At 44.4% G+C, this 10,845-nt stretch overlaps 1 protein-coding gene across 1 annotated transcript; it reads right to left on the minus strand.

Moving 5' to 3' along the window:
* Nucleotides 1–343: 343 nt before the first annotated feature.
* LOC115111919 (V-set and immunoglobulin domain-containing protein 10-like) lies at nucleotides 344–6,597 on the minus strand. Its single transcript, XM_029638461.2, has 9 exons — nucleotides 6,229–6,597; nucleotides 5,745–6,047; nucleotides 4,902–5,207; nucleotides 4,445–4,593; nucleotides 4,168–4,318; nucleotides 2,959–3,243; nucleotides 1,378–1,491; nucleotides 994–1,155; nucleotides 344–734 (listed from the first exon to the last, which is right to left on the minus strand). The coding sequence occupies exons 1-9, from the start codon at nucleotides 6,308–6,310 to the stop codon at nucleotides 655–657; spliced, it is 1,632 nt and encodes a 543-aa protein (XP_029494321.1). The 5' UTR covers nucleotides 6,311–6,597; the 3' UTR covers nucleotides 344–654.
* Between the last annotated feature and the right edge of the window lie 4,248 nt (nucleotides 6,598–10,845).

Raw genomic sequence — 10,845 nt, forward strand, 5'->3', positions numbered from 1 at the left:
GGAGACAGATTAAATAAGGAGTTTTAATCCTTGAGATATGGTTTGTGTGTGTGCCGTTCAGAGGATGAATGGGCAAGACAAAACATTTGAGTGCCTTTGAATGGGGCATGGTTGTAGGTGCCAGTCAGTTTGAGTGTGTAAAGAACTGCAACGCTTCTGGATTTTTCACACTCAACAGTTTCCCGTGTGTATCAGGAATGGTCCACCACCCAAAGGATATCCAGCCAACTTGAAACAACTGAAGCATTGACATCAACATGGGCCAGCATCCCTGTGGAACGCTTTCAACACCCTTTTTTTTTTTGTCCATGCCCCAACGAATTGAGGCTGTGCTGAGGGCAAATGGGGGTGCAACTCACCCTGCCTATGCTTTTTTTTATTCAGGTTTATTTTGTGTTTGAGTGATACAAAATGTTACATTATTGTGAAGAATGTCATTTGAGACGAATGGCAACAATTCATTTAAATAACCCTGTTAATTATTAATTCATCAGCCAAAAAAGTGAAATGGATGATAAAAAGCTGACCCATACATCTACATCGGCTACTGTGAAAGCCAACCACCAATAATTACACTTTTTCACAGTTTCATAGGTAGTAAAATGTTATCTTTGATATTCTTTAAAACATTGCATTAAAACAATCTTCCAACACCTAAAATGTGACAAGTTCTTCCATATCTGTATGTTCTAGCTGTAATGGATGTTCAACAATTTCTTCATCTTCAAGGTCATCTGAAAAAGAGATGGGTTACAGATTTGGGTTTGAGTTGCATATACAACATGAGGTCAATACAAAACAGAAACAGAATAGTTACAGTTCTATCCACTGTATATTACAGATACATGCAATTACAACATTACAATCACATTACTTGCCTTCATAATGTAATATAGAACAGGCCTACACCTTTTCAAAACAATTATATGCAGCTAGTACCCCAGTGGCAATCCCCCCTTCTACAAGCAGGGAGCAGCTAGAATCATGTCTTACTGGATGAGATTCGATGTATTTGTACAAGTGTAGTAGTGTTGTGTCCGTTAGTCAGAGATAGAGGTGGCAGTCTGGGTCCTGCTTCAGGAAACACCTCTTCATCGGACTCTACCAGGCTCAACACATCTTCCCTGTCCTCCTCCATTCGCTCAAATCCATTACCTGTCATCAAATTTGGCTGTTAGTATTTAAATATATATTTGAGCTAGTCAGTAACTTTCCAAGTCAGTCGTCATCAAAGTATATCTTATCTTTAAGGTTAGGTTGATGGATCTTTTTCTTTCACCTTTCATGAAATGACACAATAATAAACAGGGACAGATTAACTTAAAAGCTCTTGTAACAAAAGGGACAATGCAATTCATGGGGGAAAAAAGGTTTTACCCAGGCAAATTCGGTCACGGCTGGAATATACTGTTTTAGCGATAACAATCCCAGATCCTACGATCAAAATGGCTAGGAATATCCCAATGATTGCTCCAGTGTATTGAGATGAGGCTGAGAAAGAAAAGAAAAAACTAGATTAGACATGTTTTCGTCTCTCATTAGGCATGTTTACATGTCGCTAAAGGGACATGAATGTACAAGAAACTCTCACAAGGAGAGGCAACAGGTTCATCGACATTCCAAAGAAGGTGTTGCCTTGCTACCTTCCTGCACCTGCCTTTGTTAGGTTTTGTTCATAAGTATGGTCTTCTGTGTCTATACCTCTATTACAAATCAAATCAAATGTTACTAGTCACATACGCCGAATACAACAGGTATAGTAGACCTTACAGTGAAATGCTTACTGACGAGCCCCTAACCAACAGTGCAGCTTAAACAAAATATATGGATAAGAATAAGAGATAAAAGTAACAAGTAATTAAGGAGCAGCAGTAAAAAAAAATATATATATATATATATATATACAGGGGGGTGCCGGCACAGATTCAATGTGCGGGGGCACCGGTTAGTTGAGGTAGTATGTACATGTAGGTAGAGTTATTAAAGTGACTATGCAAAGATGACAACAGAGAGTGGCAGTGTGGAGAGAGAAGTGGAGGGGGGGCGGGAGACAATGCAAATAGTCTGGGTAGCCATTTCAATAGATATTCAGGAGTTTTATGGCTTGGGGTAGAAGCTGTTTAAAATCAAATATAATTTATTCATAAAGCTTCTTACATCAGCTGATATCTCAAAGTGCTGTACAGAAACCCAGCCTAAAACCACAAACAGCAAGCAATGCAGGTGTAGAAGCACAGTGGCTAGGAAAAACTCCCTAGAAAGGCCAGAGCCTAGGAAGAAACCTAGAGAGGAACCAGGCTATGAGGGGTGGCCAGTCCTCTTCTGGCTGTACCGGGTGGAGATTATAACAGAACATGGTCAAGATGTTCAAATGTTCATAGATGACAAGCAGGGTCACATAATAACAATTACAGTGGTTGTCGAGGGTGCAACAGGTCAGCACCTGAGGAGTAAATGTCAGTTGGCTTTTCATAGCCGATCAATCAAAGTATCTCTACCACTCCTGCTGTCTCTAGAGAGTTGAAAACAGCAGGTCTGGGACAGGTAGCACGTCCGGTGAACAGGTCAGGGTTCCATAGCCGCAGGCAGAACGATTGAACAGTTGAAACTGGAGCAGCAGTTTCAAGCCTCTTGGACCTAGACTTGGTGCTCCGGTACCGCTTGCAGTGCGGTAGCAGAGAACAGTCTATGACTAGGGTGGCTGGAGTCTTTGGTCAGAGGCCAAGCCGTTGCCATACCAGGTAGTGATGCACTAAGCATGTTCACAAATGGTTTTGTTCTGATAAAGATCCCCCACACCTGGCCTTTATGATTAGAACAAACTATCACTAGGGCCATAATCAATCTCTAGATAAGTTTTCTATACAATTTCCCATAGTCCCACAATTTTCTTACAGGAAGGAAAATTAGGCGCATGCACACACATAGACGCACCGACACAACTCAGTCTTAACTCACTTTTAACTGTTAAATAGATCTCCAGCTCGCGGACCATCAGTGGGTTCTCGCTCCTGCAGAAGTAGAGGCCCTCGTCCTGCTTGGTGATGTTGACTATGGTGAGATTGAAGGTGGGGCCCTGTCCTGACAGGACATACTTGGGGCTGGGTACCACGTCCTCCTGCTGTGCCGTCCTCTGCCAGGTGGTGAGGGCTTTAGGCAGGGAGCTGGACTCTTTACAAGTTAATGTGATGTTGGTGCCTTCGAGAGCTGTGACCAGTGGTTCCCCTTCAGGATAGGGAGACTCTGAGAGATGAGAAGAAACATGGTGTTAGACTGGGCCAGGGATATAATTACACATAATTACAATTGAGCCAGAAGCATACCACCCTGCATCCCACTGCTGGCTTGCTTCTGAAGTTAAGCAGGGTTGGTCCCTAGATGGGAGACCAGATGCTGCTGGAAGTAGTGTTTGAGGGCCAGTAGGAGGCACTCTTTCCTCTGGTCTAAAGAAAATATCCCAAGGGCAGTGATTGGGGACATTACCCTGTGTAGGGTGCTGCCTTTCAGATGGGATGTTAAACGGTGTCCTGACTCTCTGTGGTCACTGAAGATCCCATGGCACTTATCGTAAGAGTAGGGGTGTTAATCCTGGTGTCCTGGCTTTATTACCAATCTGGCCCTCATACCTAATCATCCACAGTTTACAATTGGCTCATTCATCTCCTCTCCCCTGTAACTATTCCCCAGGTTGTTGCTGTAAATGAGAATGTGTTCTCAGTCAACTTAACCGTTAAAATAACGGATAACATTTTTTTTTTTTACATTTATATTAGATATAAGGATGCACACACACGCACTGGAGATGTGTGGCTGAGTAAGAGATTCTTTGGCACTTTTTCATTGTTTGAGTAAACTTTCATGGTGCTAAGATAACGCTTCAAAATATCCCTCGGCACGCCTTTCTTGAATTGCAAAAACACACTTGCTGTGTACCACTGAATGGTTTCATACCTGGCTAACATTCTGAGCTTTGTACAGTTGCAGAAACCATACAGTTGTTTATAAGCTGAAATAAAAAAAGAGTTGAACTGAACTGAAGTGAACTAAACATTGATACGTTTCAGGGCGTCTTTCTACAGTATTTGCAATACAGAAACCATAAATGTGAAAAGTAAACAATCATAGCAGATGTTGACTAGTTTGCAGGGTGTCTCTTGTATGTCTTACTGAGCGTGAAGGAGCAGAACTTCTCGTCTTCTGTACTAATCATAGGATGACGCCCATCACACTTCAGCGTCTGCCCCTCGAACAACAACGACCTGTTCAGATTTACCACTAGACGGTCTGTCACCTCCGACTCCATCAGCTGTCCAGCCAACTAAGAGGACCACAATGGAAATAAGTTGTTACACTTTTGTGTTACCATCAATGATTTCAAATGCATTGTATCCCATTAAATTGTGTTTTTAAATTGTCCACCAAAAAAAAACACACAAATAAACACCTGGTTCCCCTGGCTCGATGGTACTTGATGTTTCTCCCCCCAGAGTAATGTGGGAGAGGGGTAGCCTCCAAACCAGCTGCAGTTAAACTGGACATGGGACGGGTCCTTCCCAATCTTCCACTGACACTCCGGGTGCTTCTCTGGGGAATCTAGAGGAGAAATGGAAGCAGTTCATTTTACGGTGTAGAATTGATTTGGTATTTGAGTAATTACACAGTAATAACAAACCAGGTACCATTTAGATTTTTATGATAATAAGATGTATTATTTTGGTTAATCTAATAATTAATCTAATCAATTAGGGCACCATTTGGTGTCCAGTGGCATCTGCAGATAAACAAAACAGTAATGACATTGAGATGTTATTTCATTTTATTATCACTAAACCCATGGCAATCACAGAAGACAGATCCCAGTATCAGAGACAAGTGAGTCTATTACCCTTATAGCCACCTACAGTATACAAGCAGCTCTTTGCTCCAGCCAACTTCCTTCTGGGAAACTGAGTTCTGGGCTCTACATATGTAGTTCCCCTGAGCTGTGGGTTGGATGTCCTCTATCCTGAAGTCCAGCCAGGACCCACTGCCCGCTGTCAGGGAGTCATTTCTGGACGCCACACCCTGAAACCCCCAGGACAGACGCTGGGAGGGATAGGACCAGCTGGAGCAGTTGAACAACACCGTGGAACCCCTGTGGACGATGAGGGTTCCATTGGAAAGGGTTGTGGCTGGGTGGATGTCTGTGATGCCATTGTCAGGACCACCTGATAGAGGTCAACATAAGGTTGTTTAGTAGGCATACAAATTCCACTTGAATACAGTGTTCACATGATCCCCAATCAAGCATTGTTACAGTGTTTCATTATTGAGCAACATACACACGATAGCACAACATACACGAGGCATTCTCTTTAGAGATCCTTCTCAGTCCTTATTGGTTAATAACAGACATTTCAACGCTCTTCAAGGTACAGTATTTAAGATCACCCGCAAATACCCTCTTATCACGCTCATTCAAATGGCTACAGGATACATGAACATACTACTACAGTAACGGTTATCCACAAAACTAGCCACTGCAGCAAATATTCCGGAAGAACCAGTTTCAAGGAATTTGGAGCCAGGAGCAATAGACCAAAATACTCGATTCTATACACTTGTCAGCAAAGGGTGAGGCTGAAATAGCCGAATCCACTCATTTGAATCGGTGTCTACATACTTTTGGCAATGTAATGTATACAAGTCATTATACAAGAATGACACCAACACAAACACTGTTACATTAGGAAACATATACTTACTGACTATTTGCAATGTCAGACTTGTTTGAGTGTTGTTGTCATGGGGTAAGGAATCACAAAGATATATACCCTCATCTGATAAAGCTAGTCCATTGATGTACAAGCTTTGATTGTACATTATCGTCAGGTGCCCTTCACTTGAAGGTGTTAGAATTATGGAATGATTTCGGCCAATGATAACCTGTCCATTCTGCATCCATCGCGTGAAGGAGGGAGTCACGTTCATCGCAGTGTTCCAACACGGAAGTAGAATATTCGCCCCCAGAGTTTTAATTACAGTAGTTTTATCTGAGCGCCCATTTGCTGCAAATTTCATAAAAACAATAAGCAAGAGATGAGACGATGATCAAATAGTAGAAGTGAGCACCACATAGATCAAAACATTGACCTAATATAAACTAATTTCACTGTATCACTTATTAGGCTAAGTCCACCTTTTAGGTTACATAGTCTATTCATAAACATGTCACAAGTGGACACTCACCTGTCTGATCCATGAACAGAAGAAGAAAAATTGCAACTGAGAATGCCTTCATGATTATTCCTGCTGTATAGCCCGATTTCATGTTAAACAAAAGCTTGGTTGCCAATGTCAGCAGTTTACCTGACTACCTGTTGTACGTGCTATGACACAAGACAACTCGACACGTAGTTTACATGAGACTGCTTAGAGGAAATAATAGATGCATAGGTCATAATTTAACATGTCTCTTTTCCATGGAACCGCCACATGCTACATATTTTAACCTATTTGACTACCTGGCTGTTTACTCCGGGAGAGGCATTATGGACACGCCTAGTGCCCAAATGGATGACGCATGTCGCGTAGCTGAGTCGAGTGTGGAGACAAAACGGTTCAGTCAGTTGTCCGGATAAGCCCTACCCAGTTGCAATATGTAACCTTTTGTGCGACCAGACCAAATTCACATAGACAGAGTAATAGATATGTCAGTCTCAATGACAACAAGTCTAACAATTATGTGTTCTACGTGCTCTATTTCTATGCTTCCCGAACTTTTGTTTCGTTTTTGCATATTTTACTTTCGGCTTTGTACACCAACTTCAAACTGCTGAAAATACTATATTTTAGGTTATGGAAAATATATTTCTCACCGGTTAAGATGGTAAAATGAATATCTACACAATGACTGCTTGTTTTGTCACAAACTGAAATTAGGCGAACTATTAGAATTTTAGCATCCAGAAATTCATGGCGGCGCGATTGCCGCATAGTGCTTGTTATCTGGCTAAACCTAGTTATCTAGCACTTATTAAAACTTGTAAAGTGATTATGTCGAAGGGCGAGGGCGTAATAACAATAAGTATTGGTCACCATCTGGATTTGATCACCATCTCCAATTTGTTCCATCTCACTTGATTTTATTTCAAGTAGGATAGCAAGCCTACACAGATGGTAGTAGGCATAACTATCTGGATTTCACCATAAGAGTCAACACTGCTCCAGACAGTATACGCTGCAAGCCGACAACACAGGACACCTTATTCGCGTGCCGCAGTAGGGAAGTATCTAGTGTAACCAATATCAGGCCAGGGTGACAGCTAAAGCACATGTATTGTAGTGTTTTTCACCGAAAATATACAACTAGGGCATTAACGTCTAACGTTACATTTGTGTTAAAAAAACAACAGTTACACTACATGACCAAAAGTATGTGGACACCTGCTCGTCGAATATCTCATTCCACAATCATGGGCATTAATATGGAGTTGGTACACCCTTTGCTGCTATAACAGCTTCCACTATTCTGGGAAGGCTTTCCATTAGATGTTGGAACATTGCTCCAGAGACTTGCTTCCACACAAGAGCATTAGTGAGGTCGGGCACTGATGTTGGATGATTAGGCCTTGCTCACAGTTGGCGTTCCAATTCTTCCCAAAGGTGTTTGATGGAGTTGAGGTCAGGGCTCTGTGCAGGCCAGTCAAGTTCTTCCACACCGAACTGAACAAACCATTTCTGTATTGATCTCCCTTTGTGCATAGGGGCATTTTATATATATATATATATATATTATTTTTTTTTCACCTTTATTTAACCAGGTAGGCTAGTTGAGAACAAGATCTCATTTACAACTGCGACCTGGCCAAGATAAAGCAAAGCAGTTCGACACATACAACAACACAGAGTTACACATGGCATAAACAAACATACAGTCAATAATACAGTAGAAAAAATGTCTATATACATCGTGTGCAAATGAGGTAAGCTAAGGGAGGTAAGGCAATAAATAGGCCATGGTGGCAAAGTAATTACAATATAGCAAGTAAACACTGGAATCAAATCAACGTTTATTTGTAACGTGCGCCGAATACAACCTTACAGTGAAATGCTTACTTACAGGCTCTAACCAATAGTGTGAAAAAAAAGGTATGTGTTTGTGTTTGTAGGTAAGTAAGTAAAGAAATAAAACAGTAAAAAGAAATGTGAAAATAACAGTAGCAAGGCTATATACAGACACTGGTTAGTCAGGCTTATTAAGGTAGTATGTACATGTAGGCATGGTTAAAGTGACTATGCATATGTGATGAACAGAGAGTAGCAGTAGCCTAAAAGGGGTTGGCGGGTGGCGGGACACATTTACATTTAAGTCATTTAGCAGACGCTCTTATCCAGAGCGACTTACAAATTGGTGCGTTCACCTTAAGACATCCAGTGGAACAGCCACTTTACAATAGTGCATCTAAATCTTTTAAGGGGGGGTGAGAAGGATTACTTTATCCTATCCTAGGTATTCCTGAAAGAGGTGGGGTTTCAGGTGTCTCCGGAAGGTGGTGATTGACTCCGCTGTCCTGGCGTCGTGAGGGAGTTTGTTCCACCATTGGGGGCCAGAGTAGCGAACAGTTTTGACTGGGCTGCGCGGAACTGTACTTCCTCAGTGGTAGGGAGGCGAGCAGGCCAGAGGTGGATGAACGCAGTGCCCTTGTTTGGGTGTAGGGCCTGATCAGAGCCTGGAGGTACTGAGGTGCCGTTCCCCTCACAGCTCCGTAGGCAAGCACCATGGTCTTGTAGCGGATGCGAGCTTCAACTGGAAGCCAGTGGAGAGAGCGGAGGAGCGGGGTGACGTGAGAGAACTTGGGAAGGTTGAACACCAGATGGGCTGCGGCGTTCTGGATGAGTTGTAGGGGTTTAATGGCACAGGCAGGGAGCCCAGCCAACAGCGAGTTGCAGTAATCCAGACGGGAGATGACAAGTGCCTGGATTAGGACCTGCGCTGCTTCCTGTGTGAGGCAGGGTCGTACTCTGCGGATGTTGTAGAGCATGAACCTACAAGAACGGGCCACCGCCTTGATGTTAGTTGAGAACGACAGGGTGTTGTCCAGGATCACGCCAAGGTTCTTAGCGCTCTGGGAGGAGGACACAATGGAGTTGTCAACCGTGATGGCGAGATCATGGAACGGGCAGTCCTTCCCGGGAGGAAGAGCAGCTCCGTCTTGCCGAGGTTCAGCTTGAGGTGGTGATCCGTCATCCACACTGATATGTCTGCCAGACATGCAGAGATGCGATTCGCCACCTGGTCATCAGAAGGGGGAAAGGAGAAGATTAATTGTGTGTCATCTGCATAGCAATGATAGGAGAGACCATGTGAGGTTATGACAGAGCCAAGTGACTTGGTGTATAGCGAGAATAGGAGAGGGCCTAGAACAGAGCCCTGGGGGACGCCAGTGGTGAGCGCGCGTGGTGAGGAGACAGATTCTCGCCACGCCACCTGGTAGGAGCGACCTGTCAGGTAGGACGCAATCCAAGCGTGGGCCGCGCCGGAGATGCCCAACTCGGAGAGGGTGGAGAGGAGGATCTGATGGTTCACAGTATCGAAGGCAGCCGATAGGTCTAGAAGGATGAGAGCAGAGGAGAGAGAGTTCGCTTTAGCAGTGCGGAGGGCCTCCGTGATACAGAGAAGAGCAGTCTCAGTTGAATGACTAGTCTTGAAACCTGACTGATTTGGATCAAGAAGGTCATTCTGAGAGAGATAGCGGGAGAGCTGGCCAAGGACGGCACGTTCGAGAGTTTTGGAGAGAAAAGAAAGGGATACTGGTCTGTAGTTGTTGACATCTGAGGGATCGAGTGTAGGTTTTTTCAGAAGGGGTGCAACTCTCGCTCTCTTGAAGACAGAAGGGACGTAGCCAGCGGTCAGGGATGAGTTGATGAGCGAGGTGAGGTAAGGGAGAAGGTCTCCGGAAATGGTCTGGAGAAGAGAGGAGGGAATAGGGTCAAGCGGGCAGGTTGTTGGGCGGCCGGCCGTCACAAGACGCGAGATTTCATCTGGAGAGAGAGGGAGAAAGAGGTCAGAGCACAGGGTAGGGCAGTGTGAGCAGAACCAGCGGTGTCGTTTGACTTAGCAAACGAGGATCGGATGTCGTCGACCTTCTTTTCAAAATGGTTGACGAAGTCATCTGCAGAGAGGGAGGAGGGGGGGGGGGGGGGAGGAGGATTCAGGAGGGAGGAGAAGGTGGCAAAGAGCTTCCTAGGGTTAGAGGCAGATGCTTGGAATTTAGAGTGGTAGAAAGTGGCTTTAGCAGCAGAGACAGAAGAGGAAAATGTAGAGAGGAGGGAGTGAAAGGATGCCAGGTCCGCAGGGAGGCGAGTTTTCCTCCATTTCCGCTCGGCTGCCCGGAGCCCTGTTCTGTGAGCTCGCAATGATTCGTCGAGCCACGGAGCAGGAGGGGAGGACCGAGCCGGCACAATGCAGATAGTCTGGTTAGCCAATGTGCGGGAGCACTGGTTGGTCGGGCCAATTGAGGTAGTATGTACATGAATGTATAGTTAAAGTGACTATGCATATAATAAACAGAGAGTAGCAGCAACGTAAAAGGGGGATGGGGGGATGGGCACACAATGGAAATAGTCCGGGGAACCGTTTGGTTACCGGTTCAGGAGTCTTATGTCTTGGGGGTAAAAACTGTTGAGAAGCCTTTTTTCTGTCCTAGACTTGGCACTCCGGTACCGCTTGTCATGCGGTAGTAGAGAGAACAGTCTATGACTGGGGTGGCTGGGGTCTTTGAGAATTTTTAGGGCCTTCCTCTGACACCGCCTGGTGTAGAGGTCCTGGATGGCAGGCAGCTTTGGCCCAGTGATGTACTGGGC

This window comes from Oncorhynchus nerka, linkage group LG27 (genome assembly GCF_034236695.1).
Source record: "Oncorhynchus nerka isolate Pitt River linkage group LG27, Oner_Uvic_2.0, whole genome shotgun sequence".
Taxonomy (NCBI): Eukaryota; Metazoa; Chordata; class Actinopteri; order Salmoniformes; family Salmonidae; genus Oncorhynchus; species Oncorhynchus nerka.

Bases quoted from the DNA above. Each gene is read 5' to 3' on its own strand.
- LOC115111919 (XM_029638461.2), bottom strand. From the start codon at position 6,310: ATGAAATCGGGCTATACAGCAGGAATAATCATGAAGGCATTCTCAGTT. The intron at 3,244-4,167 runs GTAAGACATACA...CTCATCTCTCAG, and splicing joins GTTCTGCTCCTTCACGCTCA to AGTCTCCCTATCCTGAAGGG. The intron at 1,156-1,377 runs GTAAAACCTTTT...ATTTGATGACAG, and splicing joins CCGTGACCGAATTTGCCTGG to GTAATGGATTTGAGCGAATG.